This window comes from Sycon ciliatum, chromosome 6 (genome assembly GCF_964019385.1).
Source record: "Sycon ciliatum chromosome 6, ocSycCili1.1, whole genome shotgun sequence".
NCBI classification, from domain to species: Eukaryota; Metazoa; Porifera; class Calcarea; order Leucosolenida; family Sycettidae; genus Sycon; species Sycon ciliatum.
The window spans coordinates 13,914,302-13,933,116 of record NC_088648.1 but is presented as its reverse complement, the minus strand read 5'-3'; the positions used below and the strand labels follow the sequence as shown (position 1 = coordinate 13,933,116).

Genomic DNA, 18,815 nt, shown 5'->3' with positions numbered 1-18,815 from the left:
TAACAAAACGAGCATTATGTGAGGTTTGAGCGGCATAGCGAGTTTCATAGTGGATAATATCGGGTAATCCCAGGTTTTTGGCTACAATCGGCTACAATCATGATCATGAGATGTTGTCTGATGATTGGTTTTTGCCATGACACTCTGAGTAACAACGAAACAGCCCTATTTTACTCCTTTTGTGTACCTCTTGCGTGCTACAGCTGTACTTGCGTGCTACGCTCCGCCCATTCCGGGCATTTGAGCACTATGCATTGTACCGGCGCATGAGTTTGTGATTGTGTAGACACGTAATACCTTTAGCACTAAAGCCACATAACTATTGCTACATAAAAAACGTTATGATTGTAGCGACGTGGTCAGGTAAATGTATACAAGCCATTTGTGAAGCATGCCCAACCGAGGCGCCGAGGCAGTTCAAGTGACACAAATCCGGAGAAATTATTTACGAGGTTTATTTTACTTTTAGAATAATGGAAAGCTATGGAGGAGACGTACGCGAAGCGAATATTAAACAGACGAAGAAGAGTTTTCTAGTTGTGCGAGAGGCTCTGGCGATAGCATCTCTAGCGATACTGAAGTAGACACTGATGCATTGCTAAATTTGGGCCAGGATGAAGGAGCGGCTAAAACTGAAAGAGCTCGTTCCAAAAGAACTGACTTTGCCGAGTCCAGCACAGGAGGCTCGAAAAGAACTAGAATTTCTCATGGACTCAGTACCAAGTCAGCAGCGCCTGTCTTACTTTCCTGATGAAGCACGTACAGTTAGTTGTGGACGGTTGTAATGCCGGGCCTACAGTCAAATGCTATCAGAAAGGAAGAGTATTGTGGCACGCCATACGTCTACACACCATCTCAAGGAGAAGATGAGAGCACAAGAAAAGGATGTAGAGTGGCAAAATAACTTCTGCCCACGCGTCACAAGTTCAGGATTTCCGCAAATGGGAGGGCTCTCCATCTGAGATCGGATCTCAGGAGCTGGCCTCACGTCTAGTGTTTCAGATGAAGACATTATTCACAGAGTGGACGCAGTCACAGCTTTTCTGCAGGCAGGAATACTATTTGCCAAGATTAACTTCATCCCAATAATGAATGACTACCTGCAATAATGGTTTTATCTCTCACTACATGGATAATTAGGGGAAAGATTTGATACATCGACTATTCTGCCACAACCCTGCATCAAAGTTGGAATGGAGAGCAATCAATGGAGAAGCGATCATGTCTTATAGTGCTAAGAAGTGGTGGAGCTCGTGAGAGATAAGGTGGCAACTTCAGATGCAGATCAACGATATACATAATTTCCTGGAAGTTTGTCGATGTGCAGACTTTCTTCTATTTTTGTCCCAAACCAAGAGCATTATATCCCTTGCTGAAGCATTATAATCAGCATTATAAGGCAATTTTTGGAGCATTATGGTTAGCATTATACGAACATTTTCGGAGCATTATCCGCTGGACCCTTGCTGGCCTTAGCACGGTCAGTGTTAGTGCGATTTGCAACAGGCAAGGCTTGGAAGTTTCGGTCCCATTGAAGACGAAGCGAGGGGAAGTCCCTGATATCCCCTTAGTAGGCCTTACAGCACAGCCCAGTGCTACTAGTACTACTTCAAGTACTTGACGTCTTTTTCGTCTTTACTTCTGGTACTCGAGCTGCACTCGGACTGTATTGGGGAGACTGTTCTAGTACTAGTGGCCATGGTGACAGTAGTGTAGTGTTGCAAGTCAGATGGCGCTCGCTCCCCTAGCCTGTTTGAAGCTACCAACCAGTCTATGCCTATGGTTGTAGTCAGGAGCACTGTTTCCTGTACAGGTCGTCCTCTCCTTGTTCACGCTGTCATCGTGAAAACATCATTGGGTGTAGTATCTACTACTAGGTATGTGCAACTGATATACTGTACGTCGTTCCTCCATCGGCGACCTTCCAGTCTGAGCAAGCGTGAGCCCTACTTGTACGCAGTAACCCGAAGATATGGGTATCCCGACGGTTCACCGAAAACGTGTTCACAGTACGACCATTCACAGAACGACGTTTCACCGAAAGACATTTCACAGAGTGTAAGATTTAGCGACTGTTCATTTCGCCGAAAATCAGGTTCACAGAAAACACGTTCATCGAGAGCATATTCACCGAATATCGGTTCACAGAATAGCAGTTCTGCTGAATAGCAGCTTCACCGAAAAAAGGTCGCTGATGACATCGATAATATATCGCATTCGAATCCTCTAAAGAATAGCAGTTTCACCACATAACAGTTTCACCGAAAACATGCCACTAATTCCAGCGATTCTGATATACATCGAATTTGTGTTCTTTTACTTGTGAATTTAATTCAATGATAGTTCTCGTATCATGTCAGTTGTTACAATCGTAAATGTGTAGGTTTCCGCACACCCACACGGCATGAGTGGTGGAACGTGCACACAAGAACGGCTAATGGAGAACACAGAACGAACAACATCCAGGAAGGTTGGCATCGCCGATTTTTAGTTGTAGTAAACTGCCCTCATCCGACATTGTGGAAGCTGATCGAGAACTTAAGGAACGACCAACGAAGCACTGAAGAAAATCTGGAAAGAATGCGTGCTGGGCAATATGGGCCAACAAGGAAGGAACGGTACAGGAAGGTTGATCAGCGCCTACGCACTGTAGTGACCACATTTGAGCAACGCCCGCCACTGGAGTTTTGCGCGGTATTGCCCATAATCTGGCATTCTTTGTGGAGCCGTGATGTGATTATTTCCATCAAATGGCACCGCAAGTCTTCTTCTCCAGTGTTGCTTTGCATTTAAATTCATTGTGTTGTGTTAGTTTTAACCGGTAAGAGAGGGTTGAGTATCTTTCACTACACATTTTATAAGCGGCCTTGATTTTGGGTCAAATATACATGTAAGTAATTTTCGGTGAACTGTCCATTCGGTGAAAAAATGCGTCTGTGAATCGGGATTCGACGAAACAGATTTCTGGTTTACCGACCATTCACCGAATGACAATTCACCGAAAGACACTTCACCGAAAGACACTTCACCGAAAGACATATCATCGACTGGACAATCCACCGACTGGACAATTCACCGAAAGACACTTCACCGACAAGACAGCTCACCGAAATTCTACTGTAAATTGTAATGACTGGTTCCTTGTCAGACTAACTTCACTGGCGCTTAGTTTCGCAGGGCTGAAATGCTGGCACTGACGTACTGGCGCTGGTTGCATGTTATGTGGCAAATGTAGTACATGTACAGTCAGACGTCGCATAACCACTGAGTGCATGTGTCGGGTTTGCGTGCAAAATTTACTACATTCCCACGGTTAAGTTGTGACCAAAATGACCAAAATGGTAAGCACAAAAATTACAAAGATCGAAGAAAATAGCTCTGAAAAGCAGCGAGTTTTTACTGAATAAATCCCTTATTCCAATCATCACCACTGGTATGAGTAAAACACTGTGTTAGCTGGTTGAAACATCAACAGTAAGGGTTCAATTTAGTACGTTTTGGGTGTAAAATATCAGACAATCAAAACCGTAACGATTAGCTGGTGGCTGGCCACGGTGCAGCGCAAAGAAAGAAGAAATACGCAGACTGTGACAGAAGGCTGAGGACCCTACTTCACTCATTCGAGGCACGACCACCTCTGGAATTCCTCAGAGGAATTGCACACAACCTGACCTTCAACGTTGTGGAGTGATTAGCTGGAATTGAAACATTTTCGCTGCTTGTCTATTGTTCCTCATTGATCTGCTCACCTCTGTACACAAATGGAGACCGCCTCGATAGGCTTAATGGCCTCTGGGGAATCCTTGAAATAATACTTATTATATTTAAAAATTCAAAATTCTCTCCGTCCTTCTTGATTTTTCTTCTTTCGGTGAAATGTCTGTTCGGCGAATTGGCCGCTCGGTGAACTGTCATTCTGTGAGTTGTGCATTCGGTGAAATGGGCATTCTGTGAATTGGGTATTCGGTGAGCTGTCGTTCGGTGAGCTCAGAGCTGTCAGTCGGTGAATTGTCGCTCGGTGAATTGTCGTTCGGTGATATGTCGGGACACCTCTGTGAATGAAAATTCGGTGAATACACTGTAGATATTTCGGTGAATCTGCAGTGGCGGTGAACTGTCATTCTGTGAAATGTCTTTCGGTGAAACGTCGTTCTGTGAATGGTCGTTCTGTGAACGCGTTTTCGGTGAACGGTCGTAGATCCAAGATTATGAGTTCCGGTACTCGCGTTCGCGTGCGTCGCACGTCGAAAAGAAGATTACCGGTAGACTACGCTTGTATCACCTCTCGTGTTATCCTCCCATGTCCGTTTGTTCTGCGGAAGAGAACAGGCAAACCAAGGACAACGCTGCTCGAACGCAAGAAAGCAAAATGTCTCTACGATATACGGAAGTGTTTTGCCCCAGCGCAATCATGGAGCTAGCCCCGTTCTCTCCCCCCCCCCCCCCCCGGCCCCCCCCCCCCCCTCCAGCACAGATGTCCATGCAACTAGGCAAGTAACATCCGTAGCGCGTCTTCTATTTTTCTATTTTGTATTTTCGCTCTTATTGTATTTTTCTCCCTAACGAGTTGGGCGAGTGATCCTTACCCGGGAAGAAAACTCAAAGCCCAAGGTACCCGCACTGCTCGAGTCCCAGAAGAAGTGACAAGAAGCTGCTGTGCTGTGACGGCGGTATCAGGGATTTCCCCTTGCTCGAACCGAAACTTCTAAGTTCTAAGCGCGATACTATTACTAGCGCCTTAGCATCTCATAAGGGGCCGTCCGTAAATATCGATGTTTTTTTAGAGACGATATTGGTGCGTCTGGGGGGGAGGGGGTTTGAGCCATGTGCGTCTTTTCGAGCATCAGAAAATATCGATGTAAATATCTGAAGTTTCGCCGATCCCTGCACGCGGACGTCTAAATGGCTATACAAGAAATGTGAAACCAACTTCCGTTTGCGGAGCTAAAACTCGCGACACAAGAACAAAATCAAAAATTGGAAGCTGTACGCCCATGCCGCGCGAATTTCAAGAGCAAAAGAATGAGCTATTGATTGTGGAAATCGGCCGAACGATGCCTGCAGGAGACCTTTTTCAAGACGTAGAGGCAGTGCGAACAAACACGGACGAACTCCACAAGAGTTTCCAGTCTTCACTGTCTGAACAAGGATTTGAAAAAAATATTGATTCCATAATCTAGATGTACATGTGCGTCTTCTGGGGGGAGGGGGGGGGTCAAGGGAGAGAAGCACCAATATCGTCTCTAAAAAAACATCGATATTTACGGACGGCCCCTAAGTAAAGTTCGCATCTATTTTGCAAACGAGTTACGTAACGCATTTCGAAAAGACTTTACCCCTCTATTCGATTTATCGCACATTTTCTGTGTTTATCTACTGTATACGTACACGTCCATGCCCCATGCTATGGTATGCTTATGTACATGTACATGTACATGGACATGAATGTTTTGCTAGAGCGGTCGTGAATGGCATACAGTAGTACCACATTTACTGAGTACAACTACAATCAATGACATGTACACGCACATAAACATAGTTCCTCCACAACAACTGTACTGCTGTAGCTGTAAACGCTGGCCAGGTACATGTACACGGTTTGATCAGACTGGTGTGACATTTGACACCTCTGAGTAGCCTGCATGGATGCAGTGCAAGGGTTAGCTGATCTGCAAACACAGGTAGATCTCCACCAAAAGTCAAAACACACTCATTTGCTACAGGGATCTAGCACGGTAGTAGATTGTACGTTCCAGAAAATGTGCCAACAGTCATTTTTCTATTCGAAAAGGGCGCTACCCCCTACCCCCGTTTCGAAATGCGTTAGTCCCCATCCACACTACAGGTGTGAAACGTAGTACTAGTACAGTAGCGTCCTCAATCAAGGTGCGTGCAAGTGCACTTGCATCCACACTCGCAAGAACAGCCAGCTTGAAACGTGACTTTTGAGTGCCAGGTCTTGAAATTACCCCAAGCTCTGCGAGCAGCTTCCAGATTCTTGTACTGCTCCCTGGCCTTGGTACGTAGGTTGTCCAGCTTGTTGTGAACAATCGGCACTGTGATCTCATTCTGAAATTTATCGCCATACAGCTCGCGGCTGAATAAATTCAACTTCACGGCAATCTCCTTCTCCTTCACCGACCGCTTTTTCATCGTCCCATTGCTCGCTTTCTGTTCTGCAGCCCACAGCTCAATGAGCTTTCCTTCCAGCTCTTCACAGAACACAACCCTCGGCATTTTCTCAAGATACTTCAACAACTACATGTACCTACATGTACCTACTTGCGAAACCCGGAAAAGCTACATGTACTTGAAAGTATAAAGTGGCCTTGTATCGGGGTTCGGAAGTTGCTCAAGCGACTTTTTCACTTTCGCGCCGTTTCCCACGGTTCTCCATGACAACTTACAAGGAAAAGTGACTTGTACGCGGTTTTAGTTGTAGTGTGGATACCGCTTTTTTTTCTAGAAACAAAAAAATTTAATGCGAACTTATGAGCTGCTCCCTAACACGAACGACCGTTCTAGTAAACCATGGTAAATCGTGCTTCATATAGAGAGATTGAGAGTCTGAAAGGAGCTATTGACCCATTTTCGTTGGCGAGATGGCGAGTGAAGACGTAAAAGCTAACACCTCACTAGAATGTCGAGAGAGTTGTGTATTTTGCCAGTCTAACGGCGAGTCCAATGGAGCTCGTGAACTGAAAATACTCAAGTGCCTTCACGTATCGTGCAAATCCTGTGCAGAGCAGTTTCTGAGCTACGAAAATACCATTGAGTGTGCTCGATGTCAAATAGTTACACCAGACCCTGGTCCAGGTCGCAAACTCACCGAATGCCTCGTTAGCTGGCCGACCCAGCAATCAGCTGCCTGTGCAGATAGCGATGCGGATGAGCAAGATGAGTCTTCACCCGGTCACCGTGTCCAGTCCACTGGCAAAGTCGAGCCTGTGCTCTATTGCCAGGACTCGGACTGCGAAGATATGAATGAGCCCGCCAAAATGCGTTGCACGACTTGCGATCTTTCGCTATGTCGCCAGCACTCCGCTCTTCATACGCGCAGCAGAAAACGTGCCAATCATAGCATGGCTGCTGTTCCTGCGGCCAAGAGAAGGATGAGACAGCGCGATAACATAGAACTTTGCCCGCTGCACAATGAAGATCTGCGATCGTACTGTAAGTCGTGTAAAGTGTTGCTGTGTGCTCGGTGCAACATCAGCAAACAACACGCAGGCCAGTGTAAGCACAGACTGGTGGATGTAAAGGACGCTGCCAAAGGTTTACGAGATGCAGAGGCCGTGCTGCAGAGAGAGTTAATTCCTGTTTTGGAAAACAGGCTGGCTGCCGTGGAAGCCCGTATCGACACTATCAACAGCGAGACCGAAGAAATATCAGAAGAGATCAACGGTGATTGCTCTGCTGCTCTGAAGATCATTGAGGATTCCAGGGAACAGATACTTGATGACCTAGATGAAGAAAGGTGGCACGCCGTCAAAAAACTTGAGAAGCTGAAGGAAGCCAGACAAGAAGAACTACGCACACGGAAGACTGGTGGGTATCTCTGCAGGACGCTGAGTGATCGGGCAGTTCTGAGAGCATTTTCAAATCGGATCAGCAGATATCCACCAGGCCCAGGGATGGCTAAAGCAGACAGAGGTGCCAGCGGCAGTGCGCGAAGGGACGACAATGATGAGGACAGCGAGTACGAAGAGGAGTATGAGGACAGCGAGTACAAAGAGGACGATTGGGACAAAAAGGAGGATGAGGACGATGAGGAGGATGAGCGCAAAGAGGACGGTGAAGATCCAGAAAACTGTGAGTTAGATTTTCTCTTCAAACCGTATCTTGCAAGATGTATGGAGGTCCTAACCTGGGCATCAGACAAACCAAACCATCCCGATATGAAAGGCCATCACGATATCACAGTTAAGCAATGGTTTTCTTGTCGAACCCGAGAGCATATTTCTCTCACCGACGCTAGGACACAGGCATTATCCACTGCCAGGACAGCTGGATGGTCCACGGCGAGCAGCAAACCTCCCCCAGTACCTTTCAGAGTGAAGCTCCTAGCTGGCCATGCTATCATCGGCTTCGTCAGTCAAGCAGCACCGATTGCAGATTCCGTGAACTGGCCTCACGAATCTGATCGATTTTATGGTTGGTCATCCACAAAACACCACCGAACCCTCACTGTCGGAGGTGAGTTGGGTCAACCTTGGGAATGCGGTGATGTCCTTCGCCTGACGTTGGACAAGAAGGGTCGTTCCGCAACCGCCGTGCACGAATACACTGGCATATCGGAGACTATCAGGATCGACGAAGATCAGTTTCCAATCTGCTTCACTGCCGAACTGGGTCCCAGAGCATCAGTTCGCCTTCTTCCGATTCAGCTCTATTAGCTATGCCAAGGAACATGACATTGTCATCATCAACATCCCAGCCTCTTTCACACGGTGTAGCCGTGTTCGACCGTGATTATGCAATTCCTCTGTGATGGGCCGCTTGAATTTCATGCTTACTCTACGGAATAGGTAACAGATTAAATGAAAATGTCCTGCCCCTAATGATTACTACATTTACTAGCCATGCTTATCCAGTCCAACATTTTGTGGATAGTTCTTGTGGTTTTGGTGGTGGCCAGGTCCCGGCCTCATCGCCGAATTATCTGACGCTATGTTCTCCTTGCGTTTGGCGTGGCATTCGCAGTGGCTTACATTTTGACCATGGGGCCCTTTTGTCCTGCATCCATTTGTTTGTGTGTTTAAATGATTTACCACTCTTGCAAACTCGCTTGCTGAAAATGTCCTCTTTTCTTTCTATTTCTCGATTTTGTAGTGTTTTAGCAATTTTTATCTTACATTTAAAATCATAATCTTTTCTTCCTTGTTGGCTTTTTCTTTGGATGTATCATCTCGTTTTGCAATTAAGAAGTGGTTTTTAGTCTTTCCCAATCACTCTGCAACTGTATCGAACTGTTTATCAATCAATCAATTATTACGTTTCGGCAAATTACCCTCATCAGGTATGCAATGGTATGCAATGGTATGCAATGGCATGCAATGGTATGCGATGGCATGCAATGGCTTGCAAAGGAGTAGTAGTATTACATGTACTCAACTGTGACTAGCATGCTGTGCTACATTTCACCCACTGTGACGTTTTCTAACGGTAAAGGGTGCCGCGATAATGATGAATCGAGGGCAACTGGCACGGGGAGGGGATCGGGGAGTGGAATCCCATATCATTTCAAGTTCCAGGCACCCCGTGTCGTCTCAATACTGAACCCTAGATTCCATTACTCCATGTTGAGAATGCAAGTACACTGTCCAATGTATAATTATTATTATTATGTCGTGCACATGCTGCAGGAAGTAAGTACCTAGTTGAACGGGGAAAGTACCAAAAACAATAGCATCACTAGGAAGCGGTCAGATACACAACGTCGAGCTCACTCGGGAAAGTTGTCCGCTTGTTGCTGCTGCGATACTACATCATACATGTATTTCACTCATTCTGGGATCCTTTCACCATCTGTCGAAGTGGGCGAAGAAGGGTTCGCCTGAATCGCACCATGAGACCATTAAGTGGATAATAGGCACTGCAGATATTTTCGCTTTACCTCCAAGTCCTTGAACAGCAGCTCGTTCCTCTTGTTCACGAACTCTCGGCCATGGTCACTGATAATGGTGTCGTGGCAGCCAAACCTCGATACAACGTACTGAATGAGTGCATTGCACACACGGTTGATGTACACCTGTCTGTGATTGTCTTGGTTTCGGCCCACCAGGACAGATACTTGGTGAACACTACGATGTACTGTTGGCCATCATTTGTCAACTTCAGTATGCCAGCAAGATCCTTACCCCACGCTTCGCATGTACATGTCGAGACCTTCTCCACAGCACAGCAATACATTCCTTTCCGCCAGTAACGCTCCAAGATCTCCCCCCGGCCACGAAGGACTTGAAACATCCAAATGCACGTTTGGATGAGTAGTAAAATTCTGGTATTTTACTACTCCCTCCCACACATAGCTCAGCCCCGAGCCTTCTCTTTTGACTTTGATCATGTTGATTAGCGAGGGGGACATCCACTACATAGCCATTTTCCCGGGGGGGGGGGGGGGAGTACAACGTAGCACTCTTCCCGGGGAGTCAACGAGTTACGTACTACATACCGGTAGTGCTCTTCTCCGGGGAGTCAATGCACTACATTATAGATTGCCCGCTGGGCGCTGGGGGTTACTATTGTTACACCAGCCACCTAACCTTGTCCTAAGTCCTTTGCCGCTTCTGGCTCTATGATTGTGTCAGTCAGCGACTCCGCGTGTAGATATGATCTACGTGAGACCTGATCAGATCAGAGAGATGTGGCTCCAGTGCTGCAGAAAGTCGGCCCCAAATCACATGGCCAATCGATGAGCCAAACTGGTCTAGGATTAGCAGCAGTCATCTCCAAATCAGGCGAATGCCGAGGTGATAGCGTTGTGAATGACCAAGGGCCTTGCCCGGCTCAAGCAAGGATCCTCGACGTCTGTTCTCACCGTCCAGGACTCGCGGCGACATTAACTCACGCTGCTATCTGGAGTTCACGAGGTGTTTGGCGCGCTGGAAACGGAGCGTCTCTGTAAGTTTGTATCCCTGGTGATGTTTGGTACCTGGAGAGCACTATGCAAGTGGTGCTCTTCCGACACAATCTTCCTCAGCCTACTCAAGCTGAACCGATGAGGGGTGAATTCACCGAAACACTGTGTATTGAGCAGGGAGTGGTGCTTTCTTGCAGGTTTGTCGAGTAGAGTAGGTTCATGGACTTCTCGTGTTCTCTGGATGGCAGTCGTGAGTTAGTCAAGTGTCTAGCGCGAGCTCTAGTGTGGGGAGCAAACCCTTCCCTTACATGTCTAAGTACTTGTATAGAGAAACCTCCCTATGCTCTTGTTCTATTTTAATTTATTTACCGAATTTGGGTTGTCTTTGTGCTTTGGTTTTCAAGTCAAAATGCAAGTGTACTATTGCCAGTGCGAAACGTACCAATCGTACAAGTCATGTACCTGTATAACACGTTTTGTTCAGAGTAAATTTTGCCCTATTAGCTAGAGACACCGGACACATTTTTTAAAACTTAAAACGTGCACGTGCCTGGTTTCTAAAATTACTTTACTTTAGTTTAGGGCCTGTCCAGACTAGGTAGAAAACCACGTAAACACGCCGGAAACATGCTTGTTGCCAAGGTGAGTGACGAAAAATGGCCGAAAGCGGGGAACGTGGGATTCACGCGGAACGTGAGTCGCAGACCCCTGTACAAAGCACGTTTCTCATCTACGTGCCGTTTTCGCAGTGTTTGTTGTGTGAGCCTCGATGGAGTTTGTGGATCGCAGTTTTTTCTTGCTGTTTCCAGCTGCCGCTTGTTTTCGCTTTGGAGTTGCCACACGTCCGTTTCAGCGACCACTCGGAGGCGACATTGATACAGTCATCGCTGGACATGCAGAGAAATCCCGGGGGTCTGATGAAGAGGAAGGTGTAGTAGCGAGACTCGGAGAATTCACTGAAAATTTGATCTAGCACTGATTTGAAAGAATTGTTTGGAGAGGAAGCAGAACCCTCTTGTGACCAAAATTGACAACATGAAGGCCAAAGCCAGGGAGTTTTACTGGAAATACACGGCGGCCACCAACACTGGTTCGTCAAGCGATGCTACAGCCGGCCTCGACCTTGGCGCTGCGCTGCCGCGAGAGTCACACGGTTGCCAAATTTCCGCACCTGGAACAGAGTTCAGGGTGATATTCCTTGAGCTCGGCGTCAGTGCTGCCATCGCTGGGCCGCCACTTGTTTTGTAGCTAGCTGGGTAGGTCTAGACCAAGGCAGGGAGTCCTTTCCTGGTCTACGCGCTACAAACATTGTGCAATAGAGAAAATATGAACAGGTACACGACACTGGTGACAGAGTGCAGTGTGGACAGAGCATCGCGTGTACGTCACGTACTCTGAAACGGCACGCCGTTTTTATTACATAGTGTGGATAGGCCCTTAGATTGGAAAGGCTTTCTGTCTAAAGCCTTTCCATACTGGTGCTCGATGTTTTCAGTTTGGGGACACCAAAATTAGTGTACCGCTAAAGACACGTGGTCGACACGTGGTCGACACGTTGTTGACACGTTGTTGACACTTTGTTGACACGTGACCCAATTACCGGCCTACCAAGTGCCTTTGGCGACCGCTAACAGCAACTGTGGAACAGTGCAGTGCCCTTTTTTGGAGCAACGTACGAGTAGTGCCCGTGGATTATGACCCCGCGACCCCAATCTACGTGGCGGTCCGCAATTCGCTACTTCATACTGACTGGCGTCCGGCATCGTCCCGAATTTGGCCACAATCTGCTCTTGGGACCCCTATAGGGCTCTCTGACCTGCTCCATCTCCGCCATCGTCAATGTACTGCGCATCCACCCAGGCCAGGACTGCACTTACTTACGGGAAGGAGTATTTGCGAGATGGAACCTGGGAACTGGAAGACGACGAAGAGGAAGCGTGGGAATCCGGCGGCAATGGCTGGGATGTAAGTCCAACATTGCTGGTGCCAGAGTTGCCACTGCTTGCTTATAAGGGAATCATGTGTGTTGCCTTTTTGCCTTTTCCGACGTCCTCCTCCGACTGTACTCCCGATCCCAGGACTGAACTTACGGTAAGGAGTGCTTCCAAGATGGGAGACGAAGAAGAAGAAGCCGCTGAATCCGGCGGCAATGGCTGGGATGTAAGTCCAACATTGCTGGTGCTAGAGTTGCCACTGCTTGTTTATAAGGGATTCATGTGTGTTGCCCTTTTTTGCCTTCTCCCATGTTCTCCTCCGACTGTACTGGTGAACGCTGTCACATATGTTGCCCTTTCCAGGCAGTAGAAGGGGGGGGGGGGGGCGGCGGGGGGGGCAGCACATCCTGGCATCCAGGAATGCTAGGCCCTAGGAACTAGGCAATCTGACCTTTCCTCTTACTCCAATAATGGTATGGATGGGGAGTTCTTGAACATCCTCAGTCTTGTTAGAGTGAACTGTGCAACTCGGCAATCGGTGATAGCAGAGGACCAATGCCGATGGCGATGCTCCTTCCTTTTTCTCGGGGGGGGGGGCGGCGGCGGGGGCAGCACATCCTGGCATCCAGGAATGCTAGGCCCTAGGAACTAGGCAATCTGACCTTTCCTCTTACTCCAATAATGGTATGGATGGGGAGTTCTTGAACATCCTCAGTCTTGTTAGAGTGAACTGTGCAACTCGGCAATCGGTGATAGCAGAGGACCAATGCCGATGGCGATGCTCCTTCCTTTTTCTCTGTCACAGGCTGCGTTCTCGAGAGGAAGCGTTATTTCTGCATTCCAAGAAGGACGGCACAATGGTGAGTGGAACTTCGTGGGTGTGCAGCCTTGCTAGTTGAATTGTAAATCAACCATTCTTCCTGTCTCTCACTTCTTCAATGTCCTCCTCAGTGTCGGACTGTCCGCGTCGCATTGAACTGGTCCGATGAGGCTGCTATTGCACACACAGTGAGGGAACTCCCATACGGGAACTCGGAAGTACTGCTACAGTACAGGTAAGGTGGCCATTGCTTATGTGCGTGCGCCGTTGTTGTCAACTTCTAAGCCAGCTGTACTCCAACCTACATGGAGTTTGAAAGTAGTCAGCTGGCGAACTACAATTGAAGTTTAGACGTTATGTGCCGCGGCTTGGTCAGCTTTTTCAGTTTCACAATGCATTGCACTCAGCACCGCTTCTCGGAATATCTTGTCAGGATAGCTGTGGAACGCATCCTCCCCAGTGGGGGAACGGCAAATGTGCTGTTCATTTTTTAGGCTTGCTTTTATGGTACGTACAAATCCCCATTGAAAAGACATAGTGGAGACCAGAAACTGCAAATAGATGTTGGGAACCGCGAAGACCACCCTTCCTTGTCAAGTTCCATGAGGGTGTGGAGGGGGGGGGGGGGGGGGGGGGAGCGGAGGAGGGACATTCCTGCACTGCTTAAAGCAGGATTCACAGGAGCATTTTCAGAAATTGCTTGTACATTTGTACCAGTTGTAACCGACAAACGCATTCTCATTGAGCTTTGACTTGAGGCACGTCAGCAAGGCGCTGTTGCATCGCTGACGTCTTGTCCTGATTCTGTGAATGGTATTTTGTGCGAGTTCGCATCGCACGCAGAATCGCAGGTCGTGTCGCATTGCGCAGTACACTGCCAAATTGCTTCTGTGAATCCCACGTGAATGGGAATTCCAATGGGAATGTAATCCATTGCCAACAGGTGTATTCCCGAGCTGCGCATCATACTGCAAAATTGCTCCTGTGCATGCAAATGGATTTCATTGCTCTTCTGTAGTTTGGGAAATTCTCGATTATGATAATTCTGCGTGTGTGTGTACACCAGCCCTGAACATACATGTAGGTGACCCATTTGTGGTGTCTCATAGCCTACCTCACGACCTTATGCTTTCTTCCTGTATCACTTGTATCTTGCAGGTATATCACCCCGTGACGACCACATCGAAGTCTGAAATTGAAGTGTGAAGATGCTTCAGCAACCCCTTCATATTTTTCCATTGCTTTTATTGTGCTTCTACTGTGCATGTGTGTAACCTGTGGGGTATGCATGTGATGACAATGTATGCCGGTGACACGGTCAGATTTTGTCCATGCGTGTAACGTACACCTGCATGCTATCGTTGAAAAGGATCTGCCACTTACGATCTTCGGACGAGTATCAGGTCAGCTTGGTTTTGTGTGGGCTGTACCAGATGCTGTTCACTTCTCTATCTGTTGGATATGTGACTTTCTGCAAGTTTCTGGTGTGTGGTGGCCACTTCTTTGCTTGTCTTTGTATGACATTACAATAATTCTGTATTCACTGCTTCCATGGTGTGGTCTGCAAACTGCAATCCTTAGGCAAATATCATCACGGTTTGCAATGTTGTGCTTTGGCCGCTAGCTTACCTACACATTGTAGTTGAATTATTTTTGTTTCACAACTGACTTCCTGAAGTATGGTGGCCACTGCTTTGCATGGCATTATACAATCAAGAATTTCCTGTTTGGGTCGTGTGTGTGTATGTATGTGTGTGCGCGCCCATGTGTGTGTGTGTGCCATGTGCATGTGCGTGTTTGTCACAAGGTGTCTGTGTGCGGGGTAGCGAGGTGGGGAGGACTGGAATGTATCAGTGTGCTACTGCAGTCGCATGGCTACATACAGTGCATCGCGCGCGTGCTCACCATGTTTATCTTCGGAGCTGGGCTAGGGTGGGGGAGGGAACAGAAAAAGAACTGAAATTACCCATATAAAAACCGCTCTGTGAGCGGTTCTGAAAAACCTCTACTGGTGCAGCCCCGTCGTAAAAGTAAGAAATTAGAACTGGCGCATTGTCCTCCCAAATGTGAACTGATCCACCTAAATCGCGATTGACGGGACCCGAACGCACCAGTAGCACGAGGTCGGGAGGGAACAGGATCACAGCCGGCGTCGGCGCTGATCAAGTTACCATACAACACTCATCTACCCCGAAGCCCACCTTTGCCGCTTTGGCTTTGGCTATGGACCAGCGTCCCCAGCTCAGCTGCATCCACAGGTAGGAACCTCGTGCTACTGGTGCGTTCGGGTCCCGTCAATCGCGATTTAGGTGGATCAGTTCACATTTGGGAGGACAATGCGCCAGTTCTAATTTCTTACTTTTACGACGGGGCTGCACCAGTAGAGGTTTTTCAGAACCGCTCACAGAGCGGTTTTTATATGGGTAATCACACGTACGAGTCTTAAAAGGTACTACGCGTACATGTACAGTCAACTTCGCTAATAACGACTGCGGATATAACAACAATTCGCGAATAACGACAGAATTTCCATGCCCAGAGCAAAGTCCCATCCCACTGTAATACATAATGAGACTTAGATCTAGCAACTGCACACACTCGCGTACCCGCGGTCGCACAAGCGAGCAATGCCCTCCATGCCACGACCATTAATGGCATAAGTGAGCTTTGACCATCCAAACGTGGACATGCGGTCACTTTTGGGTACCCTTTTGAGTTCAGTCACATCAGACAAAATCATCGTGTGTTTTAATTACCTCATCGTCTTCTCTTCCCAACAGTAACACTTACGATGCCTGATTGCAACGCTGACACAGATACCTCTGCCTCTGGTCGCGGTCGAGTTGCTCTCAGTACAGTCAGCTTCGCTAATAACGACTGCGGATATAACGACAATTCGCGAATAGCGACAGACTATCCATGCCCAGAGCAAAGTCCCATCCCACTGTAATACATATAATGAGACTTCGGGTATAACGACACTTCGCGAATAAGGACACCTTTTTGGTGCCCCACCGAGTGTCGTTATAGGCGAAGTTGACTGTACATCAGCACATCCACTACAGTACTGTCGGTCGCCGAAGAACTGGGGGGTCAGCCTCCTAGCCTACAATTATGTAGACCGTTCTTATTTACATGCATTACAGCCTAGGCTATGGGCAGTTGAGTCACCGTGTATACATTGGTATGCTGTGCTAGACGAAATTCTAGCCTGGTCGTTCTTCGGCTCTCCGTTCTTCGGCTCTCCGTTCTTCGGCTCTCCGTTCTTCGGCTCTCCGTTCTTCGGCTCTCCGTTCTTCGGCTCTCCGTTCTTCGGCTCTCCGTTCTTCGGCTCTCCGTTCTTCGGCTCTCCGTTCTTCGGCTCTCCGTTCTTCGGCTCTCCGTTCTTCGGCTCTCCGTTCTTCGGCTCTCCGTTCTTCGGCTCTCCGTTCTTCGGCTCTCCGTTCTTCGGCTCTCCGTTCTTCGGCTCTCCGTTCTTCGGCTCTCCGTTCTTCGGCTCTCCGTTCTTCGGCTCTCCGTTCTTCGGCTCTCCGTTCTTCGGCTCTCCGTTCTTCGGCTCTCCGTTCTTCGGCTCTCCGTTCTTCGGCTCTCCGTTCTTCGGCTCTCCGTTCTTCGGCTCTCCGTTCTTCGGCTCTCCGTTCTTCGGCTCTCCGTTCTTCGGCTCTCCGTTCTTCGGCTCTCCGTTCTTCGGCTCTCCGTTCTTCGGCTCTCCGTTCTTCGGCTCTCCGTTCTTCGGCTCTCCGTTCTTCGGCTCTCCGTTCTTCGGCTCTCCGTTCTTCGGCTCTCCGTTCTTCGGCGCCCGACAGTACTGTACATCACCTTTGTCTTGCTTTATGTTTTCATCCACATGTTTTCCAGTTGGGCTGTGTTCACTGTGGCTGTGTTCACTGGGGCTGTGTTCACTGTGGCTGTGTTCACTGTGGCTGTGTTCACTGTGGCTGTGTTCACTGTGGCTGTGTTCACTGTGGCTGTGTTCACTGTGGCTGTGTTCACTGTGGCTGTGTTCACTGTGGCTGTGTTCACTGTGGCTGTGTTCACTGTGGCTGTGTTCACTGTGGCTGTGTTCACTGTGGCTGTGTTCACTGTGGCTGTGTTCACTGGGGCTGTGTTCACTGTGGCTGTGTTCACTGTGGCTGTGTTCACTGGGGCTGTGTTCACTGGGGCTGTGTTCACTGTGGCTGTGTTCACTGTGGCTGTGTTCACTGTGGCTGTGTTCACTGTGGCTGTGTTCACTGTGGCTGTGTTCACTGTGGCTGTGTTCACTGTGGCTGTGTTCACTGTGGCTGTGTTCACTGGGGCTGTGTTCACTGTGGCTGTGTTCACTGTGGCTGTGTTCACTGGGGCTGTGTTCACTGTGGCTGTGTTCACTGTGGCTGTGTTCACTGGGGCTGTGTTCACTGGGGCTGTGTTCACTGGGGCTGTGTTCACTGGGGCTGTGTTCACTGTGGCTGTGTTCACTGTGGCTGTGTTCACTGGGGCTGTGTTCACTGTGGCTGTGTTCACTGTGGCTGTGTTCACTGTGGCTGTGTTCACTGGGGCTGTGTTCACTGTGGCTGTGTTCACTGTGGCTGTGTTCACTGGGGCTGTGTTCACTGTGGCTGTGTTCACTGGGGCTGTGTTCACTGGGGCTGTGTTCACTGTGGCTGTGTTCACTGTGGCTGTGTTCACTGTGGCTGTGTTCACTGGGGCTGTGTTCACTGGGGCTGTGTTCACTGTGGCTGTGTTCACTGGGGCTGTGTTCACTGTGGCTGTGTTCACTGTGGCTGTGTTCACTGTGGCTGTGTTCACTGTGGCTGTGTTCACTGGGGCTGTGTTCACTGGGGCTGTGTTCACTGTGGCTGTGTTCACTGTGGCTGTGTTCACTGTGGCTGTGTTCACTGTGGCTGTGTTCACTGGGGCTGTGTTCACTGGGGCTGTGTTCATACTAAAAAACTACAATGTATACTCTACATTGTAGGCGGTTTGATGATTTCCCAATTCGTGTATTTATTATTCACTTCTAGCAAGAGTACATAATGTACTCTTGCTTGTAGTACATGTTGTATGTAGTTGAGGGAATGGAAAAGGGAAAAGTCTGAAGAAAAAAATGACTGCCACCGCCAGGACTCGAACCAGGGATGTTCGCTTGAGGCCAGTGATGCTCTAACCACTGAGCTAAGCTATAAGGTGTTAGTCGTTTTTAGTCACCTGATGTCTAGTGTGGTGAGAGGTAGGCCCAGACAGATCCTGCTGGCAATTCTTTCGGCAAAATATCGAAGAATTGAAAGAGCGGAAATTGCCGGCAAAATCGGAGCAAAATATCGAGATGTTGGGTAATATCGATGCCTGGTACTTGGATTTCCTTGTTTCTTACCCGTTTAGCAGGATCACACTGCCCAAGACGAGATCATGTCACCGAAATATCACTGGGATTCACTGCGGATCGACATGATTTTGGAAGAACTAGGGACATGTGCGTGGAAACCCGTGTTGAGAAACC

The 18,815-nt window shown here is 48.3% G+C and overlaps 1 protein-coding gene across 1 annotated transcript; it reads left to right on the top strand.

Annotated features, from left to right (window-relative positions):
- Positions 1-17,183: 17,183 nt before the first annotated feature.
- LOC135820062 (trophinin-like) lies at positions 17,184-18,293 on the top strand. Its single transcript, XM_065333367.1, has one exon. It carries the CDS (start codon positions 17,184-17,186, stop codon positions 18,291-18,293), a length of 1,110 nt encoding a protein of 369 aa, XP_065189439.1.
- The last annotated feature ends 522 nt before the right edge of the window (positions 18,294-18,815 follow it).

Excerpts from the sequence above, each read along its gene's own strand:
- LOC135820062 (XM_065333367.1), top strand. The coding sequence starts at position 17,184 with ATGTTTTCCAGTTGGGCTGTGTTCACTGTGGCTGTGTTCACTGGGGCT.